The sequence below is a fragment of the Brachionichthys hirsutus genome, chromosome 6, assembly GCF_040956055.1.
Source record: "Brachionichthys hirsutus isolate HB-005 chromosome 6, CSIRO-AGI_Bhir_v1, whole genome shotgun sequence".
In the NCBI taxonomy this organism is placed as follows: Eukaryota; Metazoa; Chordata; class Actinopteri; order Lophiiformes; family Brachionichthyidae; genus Brachionichthys; species Brachionichthys hirsutus.
In genome coordinates this window covers 16,244,966-16,270,039 of record NC_090902.1, presented here as the reverse complement: position 1 = coordinate 16,270,039, position 25,074 = coordinate 16,244,966, and the positions used below count along the sequence as shown (strand labels likewise).

The 25,074-nt window shown below is 42.2% G+C and overlaps 1 protein-coding gene across 1 annotated transcript in view; it reads right to left on the bottom strand.

Annotated features, from left to right (window-relative positions):
* Positions 1-1,394: 1,394 nt before the first annotated feature.
* LOC137894679 (uncharacterized) overlaps positions 1,395-25,074 on the bottom strand; it is a 70,770-nt gene continuing 47,090 nt past the window's right edge. Inside the window, 4 exon segments of the mRNA XM_068740128.1 lie at positions 1,395-1,416; positions 2,828-2,996; positions 3,381-3,650; positions 3,653-4,237. Of these exon segments, the coding sequence (XP_068596229.1) occupies positions 1,395-1,416; positions 2,828-2,996; positions 3,381-3,650; positions 3,653-4,237 (1,046 nt within the window).

Below are 25,074 nucleotides of genomic sequence, written 5' to 3'. Positions count from 1 at the left end.
ATAATTAAAAGGAAATTATCATACACATAACAAAAAAAACCATGTTATTTATACGGCAAAATTCTGGCAGCTGTGGTTGCCAGAATTGTACCGTAAGAAATACAGTACAACTTTTTTCACTGTTAAAGGAAAGCATTTTATTCCATATTTCAACATAAATACTGATTTTTTAAACCATAGAAATTTACAGGGTTTGGTCATATCCTCCTGAGACCCAGCATGTCCTCTGTAGTGGACATTTGTCCATTACAGAGGACATACTAACCCAAAGCTGGGTCGGTCCCAGGAGGATATGATTAAGATGAAAATACCAATCACACACATGACAATTTGTCTTTTTTTTTTTTACGGTAAAGAAATGGCAGCTGTGTTTGCCATAATCTCACTCGAATAAATATGGTGTAACTTTTTGCCATATAAATTCCTTTTATAATAATAATAATGCGTTGGTTTTATATAGTGCTTTTCTGGGCACCCAACATTCATTCACTCCATACTTGGTGGTGCAGCTACCAGCCATAGGTGCCCTGGGGCAGACTGACAGGAATGGCAATGTCATTTAAATAAAAGCATTGCCATGAAATCTGACTGTGCTCTATTGTCCAATTAACAGTCTTCAATACATGTAACTAATTTACACCATATAAATTCATGTATAAATAAAGGTTGTACATGCCATGAAATATAACAACTTTACTGTGCATTCTTACTAAAAAGGTCCACGGAAAAAACGGAATACAAGATAAAACATATATTTAATATTTTAATGTTTAAAACTCCTGAACCTTAAAGCATTCTTCTTTATATAATACGTCCGTGCTCAGTATGATACTTACAGCTTAGCTTGATTGTTGAGTGGAATCGGCTCCAAATAGCTCAGCTAGACGTGATGGTGGCAGTTTGGATTAAAGTACTTGAATAGAATTACCAGGGATGCTCTGGCTTCCTCCAACAGTCCATAGACAGACAGAAGTTTTGAATAGTCCATTGGCAAAAAAATGTCCTTTAATAGATCAGCAAGCTGTCCAGTGTTTCTCTCAGCATTATATTGGGGGGAAGGGGGGGGGGGGGGGGGGGGACAGCAGTCCCCACCTGACCCAAGAGGAACTATTGATTTAATTTGTTTGTTATAATAAATAAATAAATATATTTAAGCAATAAACTTGACTTTTATGGTTTAAATGATATCCCTTTATCATATATATTTCACATCTGGGATCAAACCGGCTGACACTACAGTCCGAAACAGGGTACCGGTACATGTAATTTTTGTCAGCTTTTCAAAATAAATATATCCGCTCTGTTTGGGGGTGCTGCAACCATTTGATGTCACACCCAGAATGCCTTGGGACGTAAACAACTATGGCAATCTGTATGATAGAAAAACAGTGGAATCACTCTCCATAAATATCCTGGCTGAAAGCAGATACAGGTCCACGTCGAAGGATCAGCGAGAACTTCCAGCAGCAGGACAATGTTGAATGGGTCCAGCTCAATGCCCTAATAAAAAAAGGAGTTTGTTTTTACAATTTAATCAATTACTTTTGCCAGAATTATACATCTTACCTGTAAAGATAACATTGGCAAGATATTTCCAGTTGAGGACCACTGGACACATTTGGATCAGCCTATTGAAAGTGAAACAATACTTGGGTCAGGATGCAAATCAGAAAAATATATTTTAAATATCCAGCCAACTTACCGGCTCTGTTCTTTAATGGTGCAATCAGAGGAAACACAGAACATCTTCCAGACTAGAGTATTTTCATTTCAATGAATTATATTCAATAAACTGTGCAAAATTATGTTTTACATTCATCAATGTACCTGGTAGCCACACAAAAAAATGAATCTTGCATTTTGAATAAAGAAAGATGTTTTATTTTATGCAGAGGCTGTTACTGCGTAAATCACAACAAAAAAATATTTCTGTAGGAGAATATTTTCTAATAAATTCCTGAAACTTAAGTTTTCCTCAACTTGTTTACAGCACAAAATTATAAACAAGTTCACTTAGTAAAACTGAGCATGTACTGTTACAAACTATGCAAGAAACATTGCAAGTGTACATTGGCTTTCAATTAACGTTTTGGTACAAGTTTAACAACCAAATATCTGCAGTGTATTGTAGGGAATTTCCATATTAGATGGGATTCCACAACGTGATTACACGCCGACACCACTAGGAACGCACAACATTTAATTTGGTGTAGGTTTGACTGACTCACTTGAACGTCTCATTTGGTGACGTCACACACAACACAGATAAACATGGGCTTAGATTGGCTGGGGCAAAGTCCAGCCTTCAGGGGAAGGCCTGACTTGGGGACGAAGCAGGAAGCGTCTTCATTCCAACAAAGCGCGGGCACGAGAGCTGTGTTGGAATCCAGCGCTGATAATCTAAACTAACCGTCCTGATCCGTTTATTATATAAATGTCTTAAACTTAACCCACATTCTCCTCATTGACTACGCACCCACAATGGAGAACAAGAACCGGAAGAGGGTTTGGTAAAACCCTACAGTATGGAACATACAGTATACCTTAACTTACAACACAACATATACATTTTCACATAATACTCATCCCTAAAGATCTACAGTAGGTTAGTGAGCTACTACGTGTCTATGTCCACTCATGGTTTGCAATGTCAGCAATCAGAGTGAGGACTCTGGGATTGACTGAGAATACTTTCCTTTTGTTCGTCCTCTCGACCTTAATTCCTCTCTCAGGATTTATTGCAAAGAAACACCTTTGAGAAAAGAAAACAACTAAGTAAAATCAAAGATTTGTACTGTTAAATATTGCAACAAGAAAGAAATTGTACCTTTGGAGGAACTCCAGCGTTGACCGTAGTTCCACTGGGTAGTGTATGTTGAAGGAGTAGTAACTGCCAAACATCAGGCAGAGTGCAGTCATGAAGGAAGAAATGTGGTCGTTGACAATCTGCTGGTCAATGCTCAACATGAACGTCCCAGCAGCAAAGCAGGAGGACCCTGAGAAGATTAACAATACACACAACAAAGCAAACAAAAATATGAATTTCTATTGACTGAAAATACAACAGTGCTCATTGTCTAATGTAAACACTGCTTACAAATTGGTTAAAATCATGCTACTGCACTGAATTCTACTACTGGCTAATCAGTGATAACCAGTATCTCTATATGAGCAGCAATTTAGTAGGTTTTGGAAGTAAGCCAACAGGAGCATTGAATCTCAGTGTCTGAGTAAATTTATCTAGAGGGATAACCCATTCAGTTTTTCTGCTTACTTAGCACACACAATAATGCAGCGTGTTAGTGGCAACTTCTCCAGGTGAACCTCTTTATCCAGGCACGTCTTCTCGACGCAATGGAACAGAAACTCCTCCCTCTCACGGAAATAAGCCAGTAAAAGAAGTACCATCTGAATGATGTCTTCGGAGCAACCATCCAACTGGCCTTTCTCAGCCTGAAACTTGATGAGCGCATCCAGCACTTTGTGTTTTTGTGCATCAACACTTTTGAGGAAGTTTAAGAGGCGTCGACCCTTTTTGTCCACATTCGTGAGGAAGGACTCTATTAGACTCACACCAGTAAGTTCTTGGAAGTGTGCCGCCATACGAGCTTCCTGAAACAAGAAGGGCCACTCTTGATTTACTTTCTGCCTTTGCTTTTGTCTTTACGCTGGCTGTAATAAGTAGACTGTACTAATTTTGTCACATCCTCTGTACTGTCGAAAGTCTCTTCAAAAATCTTCTTCAGCTCTTCTTTTTTTTCTTGCTGACTCTCAACCGTCTCGGAGAAAGGCAGATACTTTGGTTCCCAGTTGACACAGCCATATGTGTCTTGAACCCTTGCTTTTTTCCCAGCTGGAATCTCCTCTGTGTCGTCGTCATCCGATGCTGTTCTGCGTTTCGTTATCTTCGGTGTGTTGGGCCGTTTAACATTTTCAACCCTCGTTTGGAGCTGCTTGACGAGTGAATGATAGCCAGGCCCAACAATGTCACCCTGGATGACGTCTTGTAGAGATTTTGGATACCTGGCCACAATCCTTTTGCCTATCTCTATAATGTTCTGTTTGGTTGGATTATGACACATCTTCATCATTACAGACACTACAATCCTCACCATCTCTCTTCGTTGTCGCGGACTTGGTCTTTTCTGCCTTTCCAAACTCTGCACCAACTCTTCAGGGAACTTCTGCCATGGTATCTGAAAATCATCTGCCCAGTTTTGCACAAAAGCGGAACTGCCTGCCAAGGGTGATGAAGTGGTTGCAGATGACGCTGATGATGGAGATGCGAGTGGAGAAGAACAGAGTGACACTGGAGAGGAACGCCCTGAGGTCGAAGTCTGAAAGGTTGAGTCTGTAACAGAACAACAAAGCAGATCTAAAACATTAAACCCTGCATATTGTTAGGCTGCTCTGTTGAAGGTGTAATGTTGCATATTGTTAGGCTGCTCTGTTGAAGGTGTAATGTTTTGTTTTGATTTTAGCTACTAGATAATATGAGCTGTGGTGTGATGGCAATTTTTAAATGTTATGAAATTATGTTGATTTCAATACACTTACTCTTCTTGGCCCATGCAGCGACAAGTCTTCTGGCTTGGATCGGCTTCAACACTGGCAGCAAGTCTCCTTCTGTGATGTACTGCAGATCATCAGTGGTCGTTGTACCAATTGCCTTCAAAGTGTCTTCAACTGAAGTGAGAACTGCTTGAGGAAGATCAGGAAACACTGCAGCAATGGCACAGCGCATGCCCCGTGTCTGTGATTCGGCCATATCTATCACAACAAAAAACATGAAATAAATGATTTTGGTCTTTGGCCTACTGACAAAAGCATCTACTCTGATAATACACTGTGCTTCAGTGGCACTATCTGGTTTCCATTCATCATGTAAGATGATAATGGCCACATGTCAATCAGCTCATCAATGTGTAGGCATTGCAATCTTCCACTTTCATTTTTCACTGAGTACATGTGGTAGTTCGGAAGGAATTCTCCTGCATACACTCTCATCAAAAAATGAAGTGCAGAATCATCTTTCAGTACAATCAGGATAAGTTCACCAAATTTCACTGAGTCATCATTTCTAATGACAACAAATTGGCCCTTCTTGTATGTTATTCCATGATATTTCACATCTACAGGAATCCTTGTATTTACTTCAGTGAAGCCAAATTGTAAGACTGCATCTTAAACTTGTTCACTGTAAAGTTCGGAGTAAAATGGTGAGCTGTCTTTCATCTGCAAGGCTGGAGGACTCACCGATCCAGCTGAGAGATAGGCCTGACACATCTGATGTCTTTCTGAAAGAGTGAGACACAGATTTTTAAAATTCTTCAGCTGCCTTGCACATCTTTTAAAGTAACTATGTTTGCTTTCAAAGCGCATGGTCCATAATCTCATCAGCGGGCCAAATTTCAGGATCAATCCTGGGTAGTGACTTTAATAATGGTGTTTTGGTCTCAAGTTGTTATCTGGAAACTGCTTTCCTGGACTCTAAATATTCCTGAATGAGAACATCCAGGTAAAAAACCTGGGGCTTGGAAATTTTTGGGGCACAGATCAAGTCAACTATGTCTTTTAGTTGTAGAGTTAATTGCCACACTTCATCTTCCGGATCTTGCACTGTGTCTCCAATTATTAGAGGCAGCAATCTTAAAAAAATCCAGTTTTGTATAGCATGACCAGAAGGTTTAAGGGTTGTCAGACTGACCTCACATGGCTTGGAGGACGCATCAGCGCTTTTATACCTGAACTGCTTAATCCGCCTGTTCAAAATAGTGTGAGTGAACCATTTCTTTTTCTTGATGAAATACCTGAGGTAAAGTGCAACATCATAAGAGAGTACACCCTCGAAGATGTCATGCCCAAGACATGGGGGCAAACCAGGCTGACAAACATCAAAGTGTTTCAAATGATTAAACACTGACCTGAACTTTATTCCTTGAACATCTGGCACATCTTCAGCCTGTAACCGATCAACTGCAGACCTGTAGCTTTCGGTGGTGCGTTCTGGTCCACGTGAAGTTGAGCCCTCATCCTGAAATAGAGTTCGAGAAATAAGACAGTATCTGCAGAAATATTATGAGCAGCTGAAATTCTCAGTAAAGCCTCCAATGCAATGCGAGCCCAAGTTATCTCCAGCAATGCGGTAAAGTGTTCCTTTAACAACGGCTTCATCTGCCTTTGTTATACCATTCTCCTCCAGTACTTTTAAATCAGCCAGCAACTCTGAAAAAACCTTGGCATGACCAAATTCTTGAAAGTCCTTTTCTCGGCAAAGCAAAACCAGCTGCATGTGATCAACACTTGATCGTAGATGGGGTGGAAAATTGAGTAGTGAGAAGTACACAGCCAATATTTTGTGCTTTCTTTTTGCAGCACCCAAAGGGTTAACCACCTCAAATGCATCCTGGTATAATACCAGTTTAAGGCAATGTGTTGGACTTAAACACCTTACCATCTCAGCTGTCACGGAGAATGTCTGGTATGGACACATCTGGAGGATCTGACATGAGGCCCTGCCATACATCTGACTCGAGCATACTCTTCAAAGTGTCTAGCACAGGAACATAATATGAAAACCTTTCTGTTCTGGTCTCATCGCTGCCTAAAAACACCTTTTTGGGCTCCACATATTTAAATGTTTCTTTAAAGCACTTGGCTCTAGAGTATGATGACCTCATAGGCCCTGTGTGGCAAGCTGAAAACAAGTCAGATTGCTTAACTGTGTCACAGATTTTTACAATGTCTTCATCGGGTACTGACAAATTTTTAAGAAGCAAGTTGGTAACGGAGGTGGATCAGGAAGGAATGCTCACATTTAAAGAGAAGCCAGAGCAGAAATGTTTCCAGCATTTGGAATGCTGCTCATTACTTTGTAAAAGTGAGTTCCCAACAATGCAGGGCCGACGCTGTCCACCGGACTGATGTATTCGTTGTAGCTGGAAGAAAACAAAGTCTAAATTGAGCAGAAAAGACACAGCACTGCTCTGGAATGGATGAGCTCCGCTGTTGTGTTGTTGCTGTTCTGGGCTAGCTCCTCGCAGAAGCAGACGGTGACGGTGACGTCACCTAAGGCCGAGATCCGGAGCTATTTTGCGGACCCAAACCGATTTTACGAGGAAGTAAAGGCGGGACGGGACAGTAACAATCGAATCCAAGGAAAAATATCGGCTTTGGATTTTTTCGACTTGGATCTAATTTTGGAACTCGGTGGTGTGGTTGTTTGTCGTGTTGCGGCTTTACCTCAGCCGACAACCACGGGTCCAGCGGCAACAATAACAACTCGGGCAACGCCTACAACTTCAGGAAGTGTGAATAACTTATCCTGAAGTAAAATGCCACCGAAATCCAAACAAGATGGAAAACATTAAGACGATCCAGTATCGCTCGCACAAGTTACAGAAATGCTGCAACAGCAGCAGCAGATGTTCACAGCCTTACTGCAGCAGCAGCAGGAAAACTTTAAAGGCTTTGTCAAAATGATAATGGACTCCACTAACACTAGGCTGGAGACACTAACAAAAGATGTACAGGAAATAAAAACAAGCTTGCAATTTACTCAGAAAGAGGTGGATGACATCAAAACGAACAACGCTAAGCAAGCTAATCACTGCAATGCTATACAGACAGATTTGTCCAAACTTTGTGACAGTTTGCCCGCTGTCACTGATAAGATGGAATATCTGGAGGGACAGTCCAGACGGAACAACTTGGTCTTTGATGGGATAATCGAGTCACCTGGAGAGACTTGGTCTGAGACAGAGGAAAAGGTGAAAAGCGTTTTGGTAGAGAAATTACAGATACGAAAGGACGTGGAGCTGGAGAGAGCACACCGTATAGGAAAACCTGCCGGAGATAGGCCCAGGCCTATTGTGGTGGAGTTTTTAAGGTACACGGACAGATCAATCTCCAACGTACCAAGAACCTGAAGGGAACCAAGATCTACATTTATGAAGACTACACAGATGCTGTGAGGAGGAAGAGGAAAGAACCGATGCCAGACCTGAGAGCCGCGAGAGAAAGAGGAGACATCGCTTATCTACGGCATGACAAACTGATCATTCGCCCTCGCAACAGTGCTTCAAAGTAGACGCGACAACAGCAAGCAGCCAGCCAGCCAGCCAGCCAGCCAGACAGCCAGCCAGCCAGCCAGCCAGCCAGCCAGCCAGCCAGCCAGCCAGCCAGCCAGCCAGCCAGCCAGCCAGCCAGCCAGCCAGCCAGCCAGCCAGACAGCCAGCCAGTCTGGGTCACTACGCGCACAAGTCCAATGACAGAACACACAACATTCATGCATCCTGAAATTAAGAACATTCAACGATGGATTAGTGAACATGAGGATCTGGAAATAAACCCTTTTCATTACACTGACCATCATCCACAGGACAATGACATTGATCCAGAAAACAACCTTCTTATTAACATAAATAACAAATGCCACTATTACACGGAAGAACAATTCAACGACACCATCATTCCTAGAGACAAAATATCAATAATTCACTTTAACAGCAGAAGTCTGTATGCTAACTTTGATCATGCAAAATATTTCCCAAGCCAGTTCACACAGCCTTTTATCATCATTGCCATCTCAGAAACTTGGATGAATAGTGACCTTTGAGCTGGATGGTTATGAACTGGTGTATGTGAATAGAGAAGATCAGAAGGGTGGTGGCTTTGCGTTGTTTGTGGACAGGAAAATGCTTTTGGTGGATGAAAAGCGGTCGGTGGTAGTGGATAATGTTCTTGAATGTATTACGATAAAGAAAAATGTCATTGTGAGCTGCATGTCCAGAACACCAGGTTCAAATATAGACCTGTTCAGGGACTGGATGGAAGATCATTTTTCCATAAGTCAAAAAGTCACATTTATTTGTGGTAACTTTAACATTGATTTACTGAACCAAAACAAACATAAAACAACAAATGAATTCATCAACACATTATACAGTTTAAGTCTTTATCCTAAAATCACCAGAGCCAGCCGTATTACCTCTCATAGTGCCTCGCTCATTGATAATATTCTTACAAATCATATTGACAATAATACAGTGAGTGGATTACTAGTCTGTGATATCAGTGACCACCTGCCAGTCTCCACAATTTACAACAATAGCTATAGAAATATCCAGAATGACGACAACCCACATTATAGAAGGGTTAAGACAGAAGAGTCTTTGGATAAACTGAGGAATGATCTACTAGCGCAGGACTGGGAAGTTGTATATAAAGAAAATGAGAGTGATAAAGCATATGATTTATTTTTAAATATTTTTACTGCCTTATACAATAGACATTGTCCAATTAAACACAACAGAATAAAACAAAATTCCAATAATAACCAATGGATTACAAAGGGTCTTCAAAATGCTTGTAAAAATAATACATTATATAGAGAATTCCTAAAGTACAGAACGTTAGAAGCTGAAAATAAATATAAGAAATATAAAAATAAGTTGACGAGTATTATGAGGATATGTAAAAAGGATTATTATAATAAAATATTAGAAAGGAATAAAGGCAATATGAAAGGTACGTGGGATATTTTAAACAGGATAATAAGAAATGGCTCGAGGCAGCATAAATTTCCAAATTCTTTTATGGATAATGATTTAAAGATTGATAATATGAAGGAGGTTGTTAACAAATTTAATCAGTTCTTTGTAAGTGTTGGCCCACAATTGGCAGAAAACATACCCAAGACAAATATGAATGGACCTTTTGAGGAAGTTATGGAAAGAAATTCCTCTTCTATGTTTCTTAATGCAATACAGGAAAATGAAATAATAAATACGGTTAATGAATGTAAAAACAAAACATCAACTGATGATTATGATATGGACATGAAGATGCTAAAAAAGGTCATCATAGGGATCTCTAAACCACTTACTCACATCTTCAATCTTTCATTTCAAACTGGGCAATTTCCACAACATATGAAAATAGCAAAAGTTATACCGATATATAAAACTGGGGATTGTCACCATTTCATTAATTATAGGCCAGTCTCTCTTCTACCTCAATTTTCAAAAATCCTAGAAAAACGATTTTCTTACAGATTAGACAAATTCATAGGAAAATATAACTTACTCGCTGAAAGTCAATATGGATTTAGATCAGAACATTCAACATCACTTGCTTTAACTGAACTCGTAGAAATGATAACAGATTCAATAGATAAAAAGCAATATGCAGCAGGAATATTCATTGATTTAAAGAAGGCTTTTGATACGATTAACCATGATATATTAATTAAGAAATTAGAGTTATATGGGATCAGGGGTGTGGCTTTGAATTGGGTGAAAAGTTATTTAGGAAATAGAGAGCAATATGTTAAGGTTGGTGACTGTTCTTCAGAAAGACTGAAAATTACGTGTGGGGTCCCCCAGGGGTCAGTATTGGGACCAAAACTATTTCTCCTTTACATTAATGACATATGCAACGTATCTAGCCTGGTTAAATGTATTTTGTTTGCTGATGACACAAATATTTTTTGTACGGGTGAGAATTTGCAGCAACTTTTGAATGTTATCACTTCGGAATTACCGTATTGGCCCGAACATAACACGACCCCGGTTATAATACGACCCCCTCTTTTTCAGACTCAAGTTTGAGAAAATACTTTTTGAACACCAATTTCAGTTTTTATACAGAAAATAATTACAGTACATCTGAAACAAATGATTATAACAATAAATTCGAGAGAAAAATCATGTTATTTTGCCACATTCAAATCATGCAAAAACTGTCTCACATCTTAATATCTGAACATTTAAATATGTGAACTAAAGTGCAATCACATTTGTAAATGAATGGCTTCTGGTTTTTAAAATGTAAATAAACCAATCTACTGTGATAAAACAACAAAATTGCAATAACTGCATGAACCATCAAAGTGAAGTCTAACTGGGGAGATCGTTGTTCTCCAGCGCCTCCGGGGTTAACTTCCAGACCACGCTGGGGACGAAGGCTGAAGCGCAGCAACACAAGATGGACGCCGGCCAGACGTGCTGAATCACTGAAGCTGCTTTATTTTACTTGCACTGTTAAACAAAACTCCGTTTCCTCCTATTGCTCTCATATCTCTGTCTCCTAGTTGCGCTCTCTCTCTTTCTCTCTCACACACTCGCTCGCTCCGGCGGGACACGCCCCAGCTGGCTGGACACGCGCGCACACACACACACACACACACAAACACATCCACACAGACGCATCTCACAACATATGAAGAAGGAAAAACATCGCAATAAAATAATGATAGGCGTTTGCTTTAGCCTGGGGAGTTCAGTTCACCATTCGTTGTAACGATATCTGGCGCCATCTAGCGTTCAGAATGGGTATAATGTCTAGACCGCGAATATAACACGACCCGACTTTTTCAGCCTAATTTCAATGCAAAAAACATCGTGTTATATTCGGGCCAATACGGTAAGTAAAATAAAAATATGTTGTGACAAAAATAAATTATCTATAAATTTGAGCAAAACAAAAATTATGTTTTTTGGAGATTGTAATATACAGAATCAGGTACAAATTGATGGTGTGAACATTGAAACAGTAAAGGAAACAAAATTTTTGGGAGTGATAATCGACAAAAACCTCACATTAATATGTGAACTAAAGTGCAATCACATTTGTAAATGAATGGCTTCTGGTTTTTAAAATGTAAATAAACCAATCTACTGTGATAAAACAACAAAATTGCAATAACTGCATGAACCATCAAAGTGAAGTCTAACTGGGGAGATCGGAAACCTCACATTAAGTATGTTAGATCAAAAGTCTCTCGCAGTATTTTAGTCCTTGTCAAAGCTCGGCATGTCCTAGATCAAAAAGCTTTATTTATTTTATACAACTCTCTAATCATGCCATATCTACATTATTGTTCGGAGATATGGGGAAACACATATAAAACTGCACTCCAACCAATTTTTATTTTGCAGAAAGGAGCTATACGTATCGTTCATAATGTGGATTATAAAGCACACACTAATTATTTATTCTGGCAATCTCGAAGTCTGAAATTTTTTGATTTACTACAGCACAAAACAGTTCAAGTTTTATATAAGGTAAAACACTATTTATTACCACACAATATACAAAAAATGTTTCATGAGAGACACCAGGGATACAATTTCAGAAATATGTCAAATCTAAAGGTCCGTAGAATACGCACAACAAAGAAGGGTTTTTGTATTACTGTCTGTGGAATAGACTGAGTAATGAAATGAAAAATATGTTGAGTTTGACTTTAATACTTCTTAATACTTCTTCCTACTCCCTTTCGCTTACGTAAATTGCATAGTTAATGCATTATGGTTATTATTTATTGTTTGAGTTATTGTTAATTAATATTACATGTGCTGCGTGTGTGTGTGAATATGTCTTTACATATGTGTGTACAGTATATATATGTATTTATGTTTATGTATATGTGTGCGCATGTATTTGGCATTGTTTTATCATTTTATTCTTTGTTTACGTGGTCGAAATAAATAAATAAATAAATGACACCACTGTTTTTGATTCTAGATTTGTCCGATGTCAGGATTAGGTCTATGATGGTTCTAGAGGTGGTGCTTACCCTTGTAAATTGCTGAATCAGCTGGGTAAAGTTATGCAGATTACAGAAGCTGCTGAAGGATTTGAAAGTGGGAGTGTCTCTCCAAAGGACATTGGTGTTACAATCTCCTATCAGAATGACCTCCGAGCTTCCCAAGCCGATCACATGCTTCTCCAATAAATCATAGAATGAATTTTGGTCTGGGGGTCTGTATACTGCGCCAATGACCAGAGGTTTAGCTCTGGGATAAATGATCTTTACCCAGACAGACTCTGTGTCTGTTCCTAGTTCTGGTAGAGCGGTGAAGTTGAGGACTGATCTAACGTAGATGCAGACCCCGCCCCCATGACGGTCCCTGTCCTTCCTGATAACAGTGTATCCCTTAATCTCAATCTCAGTGTCTTTACAAGAATCATCCAGTTTGGTTTCCGAAAAGGAGAGAATTCCAACCTTACCGTTGCCAAACATCGATGTTAACTCGGACATCTTGGATTTGCATGTCAAGCTGTTCATGTTGAGATGAATAATGTGAAGTCCTCTCCCCGAAATCTTCCGTGGAGTAGAAGCCTTTGTCATTCACTGTCTCTGGGGGGACGCTGGGGGGAGGAGGGGGTATCGATGGGGGGGTATTGTCCGCCGGTGAATGGGGTAGGGTGGGGCCGTTGGGCAGGAGGGGGGCGCTGGGGTGGCGGTATCGGTCGTAAACAAAGGGAATGGCCGACCGATTACTGGGGGGGAGTGCAGCTGGGGGGGGGGGGGGGGGGGAGTGCAGCTGGTGTTCTCAGGCGTTGCTTCGTGGCGAAAAACTCCGGGGGAATAATCCGCATTTCCGAGGCCTCTGCTCGATGTGACCCTGTCTGTGTTTCCAGGGCGGCGGGGGAAGCCCCTTCCGTCACCGTGACGTATCTGCGCCGGGGGAATTCCGTGACGCGCCGTCGCGAGTCGGCTGCATCCCTCGGCGCGAAGTGCCGGAAGTGAAAACAGGGAGAACGCTTGCGCTGCTCCTTCTCCGTCTTGCTCCTGGGGGGGTTCGGTGGCGGGCGATGTGGCTTTTGGCTGGGTTGACCTCGGGAGGTTTGTCGCGAAGTCCTCGGGGCGCGGCCTCAACGTGTCGCTGCTCCAGATGTTGTGAGCGGCGACGAAGGCTGAGTCGAACGGCGTCTCCGTGAACGTAGAATTCGCGTCTCCTGGTCCCGGGTTTGTGTGTATATTTCCGGACAGAAGTAAACTCATGCAGATGATTTTCCTTACTGTCCTGCCGTCCAGATGGTGCACGTTTCTCCTCCTGGATTGAAACTGCTTCGGATCGTCCAGAGTTTTAAAATGCGCTGAAGAAGCGGCGCACGGAAACGATCCATTTCTTTCCGATATCCTCGGTAAAAGTACTTCCTGGGACTTGATGAAAATTAATCCCTGCAAGGTTACCGCATAGATCAGCACAAAATAGTTCATTATTTTTAGGATGGATTTCAGAAGAAGATGTTGTTTCCTCTTGTAGAGCAGTGAACGAGGTGGAATGAAGGAGCTCGCCGGGAGCTCAGCAGCGGTGCGACCGCTCTCACCGGCCATCTCTTCACGCGATGCATCCCCGGAAGCTAACCTGAATGCTATCTCAACCCAACCTGTATATGGCATGCTCTCTCCATTTGCTGCCTTAATATCGAGAGCCGGTGTCATGTCCAAAATTTCAGGAATGTCCCTCAGTCTTGTGTCTGATATGTGCATTTCTTTCCACAACTCGTCAATTATTGTCACTTGGGAACCCGAGTCCCACAAAGCCTCCACCCTTCAGCCTTGGATGAAGCAGCTCACCACATGTTTCTGTCCTACCAATGGGGCCCTCTTAGTCTGATTTTTTTCTTTTGAGGTATCATTAGCACTCATGCATAAGGAAGGTTTACAACATATTTTATGTTTAGCCCAATTATTAATCTGACATGGCCTAGAACAATAAAACACATTGTCCACGATTTGACGTTGGGAAGTTGCGTTGTGGGGCGAATCTTTGCTGGTACTGGGCAGTTCCACTTCGGTGGTTGGGGCCCGCGTTGGCCCAGTAGTTTTGTGATGAATCTTGGCTCTGCTGACCCGGGAATTGAAGTCTTGATCTGCCATCGGCTCCCCCTGGTGGTGGTTGTGGCCTGGGCGCCTGCTGGGGCTGTAGTATGGACTCCTTGATTTGAGACACTTCAACTTTCAGATCTTTCAGCAGAGCTATCTCCGATTTAATCTCCTCCAGCTGGGAGAAAACAGGAGAAACGTTAGGACTTTGGTGAGTGGATGGTTTCCTATTTTCTGCGGTAGGAGGAGCATCACTTGACTGTGCTGAGTGAATAGAAATAGATTTCTGCTGCCCTGCGATCTTCCTTTTCGTTTGTCTCTCCGTCTCATGGGCACAGGCGGCGTTCAGTCGCTCCAGCAAAAGTTCGTCAGAGCTCTCAGGTTGCTCCAAATAAGGCTGCAGATCCCGCTTCATGTCGTCACTCTGTAATCCAGTTAGCACAGTAGGAAGAAACATTCTTTGTACAAGTCCAGGATCATACTGAAGGCCTGACTCTCATTCCTGTGAGGCAAATAAGATTTTCTGTCTCAGGTCCAGAGTGCGGATGAGGAAGTTCTGAGGGGTTTCTTTAAATCCCTGCACCTCAGAAATCAACTGTGTGTAGAGATCAGTTGCGCTTTTCTCCTGGAAATGTGAACGGAGGATCCGCCTCAATGTAGATAAGGTCAAACCCACTTTCCCCTCCAAGTAGCTGCGAAGCTGCATACCAGGCGATATAGCCCTGATCACTGCATCCACAAGCTCTCGTTCTGGAAAGCCCTTGCTTAGTCCATGTTCAATTTGCCGTGCTAAGCTTGAAAATGTCAATTTGTCCTTTTCACCAGGTTCACCAATCTGTCCAGCAATTTTAAAGTCTCTGTGCCAGTGATGAGGTGGAGAGTTAGGGGCTACATTCTCTGTTACAGGTCTGTTGAGTGTGTCTCTTTTCTCCTTTTTGTCGCTTCCATTCTGTGTTTGCTAGCCTGAGCTGCAAAGCTTCAATCTCTTTTATGATTTTCTTCTCCTCATCTTGTTTTTTCTGCTGCTGCTCCTCTTGTTCTGCTGCACTAGAGCTACACACAGCCTGTAGCTCGCGGATTTTATCCTTCAGATGAAGTAAGCCAGCCATACCTTTATCTTCAAGATCCTCCAGCTCCTCTCTCTGGATGTAGCTTGAGATTAGCGTGATGAGAGCTATCCGTCATCCGACGCTAGGTGGCTCAAACTCCGCTCCGGTGATGATTAAATAATCACACAACTCCAACAAAATTTCTTTGGGCAGCAGACACAGTTCTCTTATCAACCCAAGTTGTAGAATTTCCATCTTGTTTGACGCCATCCTTCGAGAACGCAGGTGCTAGTAGCCGGGTGCTAACAACAAATCTCCGTAGCAGTAGCTAGCTCTCCTGGTACGTAGCAATACCTCGGATCACTAGCCGCCGAAGACCGTCGGGCTTCCGCTGCGGCCTGCTCCTCGCCCGCTCCGATGGTCCGAATTGTTTTAAAAAGGATGCGTGACGGCTCGGGACACCTCACATAGATGTTTAACGATGCTGCACAACATCCCGGATGAGCCCCTAAATGTTACGCCCCGTTACCGGGGAAAATAGAGTGAGAATCGCGTGAATAAAAATTCCGACACGTTTACTTTCATTCAATGTATTTGTCAAACTGACCGCGCAATCGATCACTGTGCAGTACATTCATCGCAGATTCACCACAGAAATTAAAGAGACAGCATCACAGATTTGACACAGAAATTAAAGGACAAAATCAGGGCTTGAAACATAACTTCTGCAATGGTATAATTATAACTGATAAATAAAGGTTTATAAGAAAAATAATTGAACACTCCTTATCCTATGTAACATGAACAAGCATGAACCATATTTTCATCCATCATAACCATGACAATTACAGGCTGGGAGGAGGTAAGACACTCACTCAGCTCTAAAAACAAGTCACCATGTACATCTGTAAAATCATGTTCATCATTAAAACGTAGATAAAAATCATTCAGTGCATTTGCGAGCTCTGAATTTGAATTAAAACCATCAATGGTGATTCCTGTACTGTTGTGAAGCTTTGCTCACTTGTTGAGGGACATTCAGCACTTGAGTCTTTGAATGAGTCACAAATCATATTTACAGCACAATGTCTGTGTTTTCTGGACATATGAGAAGTAAGAGAAGATTTAACAGTGAACACAGTTTTGCATCCTCCCACTGGGAATTTCACATGACGTCCCTCGACTATGTGCTCTTTTAAGTGAGTGACCAACTCTTTGACTCCCTCACACTGGCGTGCACAAAGTGAAGCTGTGCATTTTAACGTTGCAAAAGCTGTATTATCCGCAGCAACCGACGACACGCCATTGTGGTGGCGATAGAAGTGGGACTTTAGTGCTGCATATCCAGAAAAAACACTTTTACAACCCATTTCGACACATTTAAAAACGGAGGGGGGTTCATTACGATGCATTTTGCAATGCACGACATACGTCTTTAGCGTCTGGACGGACTTTCCGCAAATACAACACAAACTAATACATCTTAAAAAACAGGCAAATGATCCACCGTAAAACGAGCTGCGTGCTGCGAGCTAATAAGCTGCGTGCTGCAAGCTACTAAGCTACGCTAAGCTAAGCTGCGTGCTATGTACTACTTGCTACTAGCTAACATTGCACTAGCCCCACAACGCCAGCATACGGGTTTTTGCAACACTTATAACGTAAAACTACACGGACAACTTTACCAAATTAAAATGCTAAAACAATGCTAATGGTACCCCGTTGTGAAATACCAGAAATATTACAAGAGCAAAAATCGACTGTTCTCTTACCGTGCCAAGGCGCAACTGGTTGGGACAAGTCCAGACAAGTCCAGGCGAATCCACATCCCCGCTGTCGGGGTGCGCGCGCTTCCAAATGCAAAGCGATGATTGGACGGCGTCAAATACGCATGTTTGAATTCAGGCGTGTCCTCTATAGCAGGGTTATAATAGTTTTGGATTTTTAATTATAGTTTAGTTTTACTTAGTTTTGAATTTGTTTTCTCTAATTCAGTTAGTTTTAGTTAGTTTTTAGAGTGGATTTGTTAGTTTTTATTAGTTTTAGTTTTGTTTTTATTAGTTTAATTTAGTTTTTATTAGTTTTAGTTTTTCATACTTTCAGTTATTTGTCAGATGCAGGATTAAAATATAATAAAATAATACAACTCAACAAAAGATAATAATTTATTCAGTGATTTTAAACAACCGACCGTAACAGTTCGCAGCATAGCTGCTAACGTGCTACGATCTCAGACCAGAGTTCAGCCACACTTTGTGATTAATACTTCATTTGCCGCTGATGATTTGCTCTCAGCGTGGACGAGCTTTCTGGCTCTTGATATCAGCGAGTCAGTATTTGGGTACTTCAGGCAGCGTTCAGGGTGAGAGCCAGACATGGATCCTCTGGAACTTGTTGGTTTCTCCATCTGGCAGGTCAAGCTCTGAGCAAAAAGAACATTTCTAACCGCTTATTCCGCTATCGGGTCGCAGGCCAAGCTGGAGCCAATCCCAGCAGTCAATGGGCGAGAGGCAGGGGACACCCTGGACAAGCCGCCAGTTCATCGCAGGGCAACACAGAGACAGACAACCAGCCACACACACACTCACACCTACGGGCAATTTAGCGTCACCAATCAGCCTAGGCTGCATGTCTTTGGAGGTGGGAGGAAGCCGGAGAACCCGGAGAGAACCCACGCAGACATGGGGAGAACATGCAAACTCCTCACAGAATGGCCACGAGCCGGAGACGAACCTGCGACCATCGCGCTGTGAGGCAACAGTGCTTACCACTGCGCCACCGAGCCGCCTGCGAAAAGAACAAACAAATGTAAAACACACAAAGAATAGTACAGTTTAATAATTATTCATGAATTAGGACTGTCTGTAATAACCCTTGTTTTTACAGCAGGGATAATAACGTTACTTGTTTCATGATATTTAATTTCTTACACTGTTAGCACCCTAAATTAGTTTCCCCAGGATAACCCATTCAATATTGTATATTTATAATGAAGCCCAATATTAGATCTGAAATCATGACATGACAATAACGATGATGTCAGTGTGACAATTATACATTTCAGGTTTTAGCGGATCGAGGCTCCAACATTTGTGATTGGCGTTTTAGGTTTTGGATCAGAATGAGTAAAATAAATAATTTATTTCCTCTCCTTTTGGGACTTTATGGGGTTTTAATATCAATTAAAGTTTACAACACTGATTATTGTTACATTTTATATCAGCATAAAAGGTCAACAAGACTAATGTATTTGGGACTAGAACCACTCACCAACGTGTTCAGTGTCCTCGTCGTCCGTCTCTAATCCAATCCACGGTTCATCCAGACCATCTCCAGGGCCTCCTGGCTGAGGGGGGCTCCATCAGGGGGACTCCGTCAGGGGGGCTCCATCAGGGGGCTCCTCACGCTGGGTTTGGCTCCAGGCAGCTCGTCTTCTTCTCATGTCTCATTAATGCAGCGAGCCATGCCCCCCCCCCAGTTTGTGGGGGGGGGGGGGGGCTCCAGTCGGTGCATGTTAAAAGCAGTCCCTTATTGTTGTCTCCTTCGCGGTGCTAACTGCTAGCCGGGGGGCTGCTTCTCTTACGGGGGGCTACTCGCAGCTAGCTTTCTTGTTTCTCTCCGTCTTAATAAACACATCCCACACGGGGCTGGAGCGCTCGGCGCTTCCTGCCGGCTTCCGTCGCTAGTGACGTCACCAACCCGATTCTCAACGAGCAGTGACGGGAACAGCCGGACGGAGCCGCCAGCACGCGTAACTCCTCGAGCAAAATAAATCAATTTCAAAATCGATAAAGACGAAAACGAAGGGATTAGTGTCTTTCATTTTTATTCGTTTTAGTTAGTTTTGTGAACGGACAATACCGTTTTAGTTAGTTTACGTTTTCTCTTTTAATTCTAGTTTTTATTTAGTTCTAGTTAACGAAAATGTTTTTTCAAATCTAGTTTTTGTTTTTTCGTTAGTTTTCGTTAACTATAATAACCCTGCTCTATAGAGGACTTTTTAAGGTCTTGAATCTGGGAGACTTCATGTACTGACTTAATGCAGCACAGACGCCCTCGATCTCGTTACGTTCTCCAATAAAGCAGTCTAAATGATCACATTCACAAGTTACCAGCTTTTATACAAGACAGTCGCTGGAAAAGGTTCATTCTGTCTTCGTGGTTTTCACTGTTTTTAGTGTTTTTTTATTCAGACCGAAGGATTGTTTAGCTGCTTGACTAGTTTTGACCACTTCCTGTAGCATTCGCGTCCGGGGCGGAGTAAATTACGTTTGTCAACAAATATTAATATAAACACCTGACACAAAGTGCTCCGAGCTAATTCTAGTGTGTTTTGAGGGAGCATCTTTCCTGCTGATCTTTGGCAGCCACAATCTCCGTCCTTGTTCCGACAAAAGCTTCGTTTTCTCATATTCATTAAGTCTCATGACAGGTATATGATAAAATCCAAATCTAATTCGACCTCCAGCACGATTAGAACATCCATTGACCCAGCAGGAGATGACCATTTTCACTTTGTTTAATATCAAAACTCAGTTCAACGCTGCCCAAATTGTCCGCAGATCGCGAGCTATTGCCAACGTAGCGTTGTACACAGAGAATGTCAAGCCTAAGGTAGGTAAGAACCCAAATGCGAGGCAGGTTGAGCGGGAGTCCAGAAACGGCTTTATTGTTTGTTACCAGGAGGTCAGTCCAGAGGGGCAGACAGAGCTGGTTAGGGGCAGCCACAGAGACGGGTCCAAGGGGCAGGCGAAGGTCAGGCAGATCAGGCAGACAGGTCAGAGGCAGGCAGACGGGGTTCCGGGGACAGGCAAGGTTGGTTCACGAGGAGGCAGGCGCTGGGAGGTCGCTGGAAAGAGGACATACATGACACTACAATCTGGCGTCAGTGTGTTGTCTGGGCTGGGTTCATGTACTGGTTTATGTACTGTACTGGCTGATTGGTGATCCGCTGCAGCTGGTGACGGGAGCAGGCGACAGGGATCAGCTGATTGCAGAGCGGAGCTGTGGCGGCGGGGAAGTGGGCGTGGTGAGCGGCACAGCCGTGACAGAGAATAAGGAAGCCCCGAATAAAGGATATTAAAAGACCAGTTAACGCCTCGTCTTCATGATATAAGAAAGACAACACAATTAGCAGGCTAGTGTAGGGAATTTCCGTATTAAATGGGATTCCACAACGTGATTACACGCCGACATCACAACAGGGAGCACCACATTTATTTTTGTATTATTATTACTTATTCACTTGAACGTCTCATCTGGTGACGACACATAATGACGCAGATAAACATGGGCTTAGATTGGCTGGAGCAAATCACCGCCTACAGGGGACCGAATGACGTGTTGAAGCAGGAAATGCCGGCATTCCGTCATGAGACAGCCACGAGACGCATGGTGGAATCCAGCGCTGATATCTGAACCAACTTGTACTGATCTGTAAATTATATAAATATCTTAATCTTGACCCAAATCCTCCTTATTGACTACGCACCCACAACAGAGAAAAAAGACCCGGGAGAGGGTTAGGAAAACCCTAACACTAGCTAGCAGCAGCCACTAGCCTGATGCTGGTAAGTCCTGGTGGATTTGCTTCACTCTCTACCAGCAAAAAACAACAAAACTTCTGGTGAGTGTCTGGATAGACAGACTGTCAAATACTAATGAGATTAATAATAGCAGAATAATAATAAATTGCACCTTGGATGAAAAAGCTATGCATAATGATGGTTATGTGACGTGTGTACTCGAGGAGAACATTTAAATTAAAACATGTTGAATTATGATGTGACATCCTTTTGAACTGACTTAATAAATATGTTATAAATATTTCTCATCTCCTCAGGATCATTACTAACATTTTTGAAACCAACGGAGTCCAACGTTATGCCACTGCCATTCCACTGAATGTTACACTAGCCAAGCCTAATTTTGTACCATTTATTTTATTTGACGTTATTTTTTTACACTGTTGTTTTATATATATTGTGCCAACTTTATTTTTCTTTTGATGTGGCCTTATCCATTGTTTACCTATTTATTGTGCATTTTAATGTGCAAAAACGAAGTTTTTGGCGTTCACGGGTGGAGTGGGGGACTGTATATATTAACACATATTTGTTATAATATAACACATGGAACGACAGCAATAAACAAATCTAAATTCTGTTTGGTTTGTTTTCATGATAAATTCATTTTTGAGCAGTCATGTGACATTGCCATGCGTGCCGTAACGTTACTGAACTCATGTCAGTTTAAAAAAAAACCAATCCCCCCTTGCACAAATGTCAAACTCCGCCCATGGGCGTATCCACTAAAAATATTCAACATGACTCCCTCAATCTCCAGCTTCAAACTCATCTTTCTATCAGACACTCGATTCTCCTCTAGAACACTCTGCACCAACTCCTCCTTCAAGATAACTCCTCCTCCACTCCTCTTTCCTCTCCTCCGTTATAAACAACTTGAATCCTGCTCCTCAGCTTCTAGCCTTGCTTCCTTTCCTCCTGATCTCCTGGACACACGTCCACCTTCCTCCTCCTCTTCATCATGTCCACCAGCTCTCTAGCTTTTCCCGTCATCGTCCCAACATTCAGAGTCTCTACTCTCAGTCCTAAACACTTCCATTTCCTCTTCTCTTGCTGTTGATGCACTCGTCTTCCTCTTCTTCTTCGTCTCTGTCTTCGACCCACAGTAATCCATTTTCCAACAGCGTCCCAAGGGTTAGTGACCCGGCATTGTCAACCCGGGCCTCGACCGATCCGGTATAACTTTCTTATTTGTGGTGATTTGAATTTTGTATTTTAGCAAATTTTCCGTCCAGATGCCATTCCTGATGCAACTCTCTGCATTTATCCGGGCTTGAGACGAGGGAGAAACCGGCAATGCTACGTTAGCTGCTGCTAACTGCGCTAGCCGTACTACCACGAGTCTGCATTCAAAGGCCTGCTGTAAACAAAAAAAATCTCAGATCACAGCTTCACTCTGCTTTTGCTTCCTTATGATTATATAAGGCAGAAGTGTGAATAATTTCCATGTCTCAACTCAATTAGTCTGTTTTATTCCTCTGTGCCTTCCTTTAAACATGTGGCATAATGAGGGTGAACATATTAAGGTCACAACTACCCAATTAAATATATCATCATGCTTCAGTGAGTACTTTTTAAAACCCCACGTGTGAAACTCTTCATTATATAACCCGTAATTACTTTTTCATTATTAAATTAAACTTACACACACACACATAAAACTCTTGTCAAATCTGAATCAAATGTGTTCTTTGAATGATAACTGATGAAAATGTACAATCTAAAAATTAGGTGAGGTGAAAGAAATCTGAAGGAGCATTAGAGAAGGCTTGTGTAACAGAAGTAGGACATGTCTCTAGAAATATGTGGGCATGCCTGAAGCTGTGTGTGTCTCAGTAATAATATTGCCTGTACTTAGCAAATATTGACCCCAAGAAAATATGAAAAATAAATAATGTATTTATATTTTGTGGGCTACAATATTAGTAGAATCAATCAAATGTGATGTTGATAACATGTCAGCTTAATGTAATTAACCAGATTGAAACACAGCAGTACTACCTAGTATTATTTATGTACTTAATACTCCTGAATTAGTGAGTGTAACTGCTATTGAAATGCATTAATCAATTTTTGACCTAGTATCTTCACTAAGATATTGGTTGTTGTTATTGTCTTACACGTCTGTTTCTTGTGTACGACCGGAACAAATGTTTGCTGTCGCATGTGTTGCTACGACGGAGTTAGGTGAAGCGCACACTAAGCTATTAGAGCAGTAGACTGCTAGACATTAGTATAAAAATAATACTTTATTAGAGACATCCCTTTTTATTCTTATTTTTGATTAATTGTCTGGGGTCTAAGTAGACCGCAGAACAATTGAAGAACTCTATTTTTCCTCTTTTCATGGCAAGCGGCCAATGAGGTATTTGCACAAATGTTAGCCTTGTTTAACTAGCGCCAACTCGCGTTTGGTGCTTAACAGGGGCGTCACTAGGTTTTAAGGACAGGGGGGGCTTAGCCCCCAGGAGATGCACAGGATGTGAACAAATATAACGTACGAGCACAAAACCTCACAAACGGCTAACAAAGACTGATAAATTATACATTATTATTATTTCTGTCTGTTTTTAATACAGAACAACAACAAACAGGTTTAAACAGTAACAGGATGTTTACAGCATTAACAAGAAACAAAATGGCTAAAATTACAAGTTACTCGCTGGATGGAAGCATCAAAGAACGCGTCTGTTTCTAAGAGTCGATCGCTCTGTTGTGATTCTGAAGCTCGTCTTCTTCAATGACTGCAAGACTGTGAAGTCTTTTCTGAGCCGTTGTTTGATGCAGCCAGGAATGCAACCGACGCAGTGCAACCGACGCGGTGCAACCGACGCAGGCCAACCGACGCAGGCCAACCGATGCAGTGCAACCGACGCCGTGCTCTAAAGAACCTTTCACATGAGCAGCTGCTTACGGGCACTGTTAGGGCAAGTTGGGTAGAACCTTCAGAGAGGGAAGCATGTCTGAATCAAGGAGGTAGTGACCAGACAATATCTCTTTGGGAGAACATCCAGCCTCTGTTTTCAGGTCACCAGAACCTCCTCTGTTTCAGGTCACCAGAACCTCCTCAGTTTTCAGGTCACCAGAACCTCCTCAGTTTTCAGGCCACCAGAACCTCCTCTGTTTTCAGGCTGGAGTGTTGAAGTTCATTCAATTGTGATCCACTCAAGAGGTTCTCACATTCAGGCCTGCATGCTGGATGCCTTTTAGTAGCTCTGCATCTACTGCAGAATCTGAACTCAAGCTCGCCAGCCATCCGATCCACACAAGGGAAAATTAACTCTCTTTTCACTGTGTCTATCGGTCAATGACGCCGATCATCTGCGTAACAACGTACGTGAATCTCATCATTTGTTGGAGCAGCCAGTCACCGGTCACTCACTGACGCGCAGTGGAAAATAGCACAGAATGAATCTTTAGAGTATGTGGCTTTGTTCAATATGTTCTAAATAAGTACATTTAAACACAAAATTGAGCCAGTGACTTAAAAAGCGGCATCGTAGGCCCTCGCCGGCCGACAGGCCGTTGAGCTGACCCGCCGACGCACGCCGCTTTTGTCCTCAGTGCTTCACAAATGTTTAGAACTGAGCTGCATGAGTAGCTCACAGTTTAGTCAAATCGTTATTTGGATTATATGCCATCTGCCATCATGAGTTTTTAAATTTCAATCCAATATGGCTGCCTTCCTGTGTGTCTGGGGGTGTGGCCATAATAAAAAAATGTTTTTTGCCCTGACATGACGGATGTCTGTACCGAATTTTGTGGCTGTCCGACAAAGTTGGCGCCGGACCCCTCCCCATAGGCGGGGTTGCCATCGCCA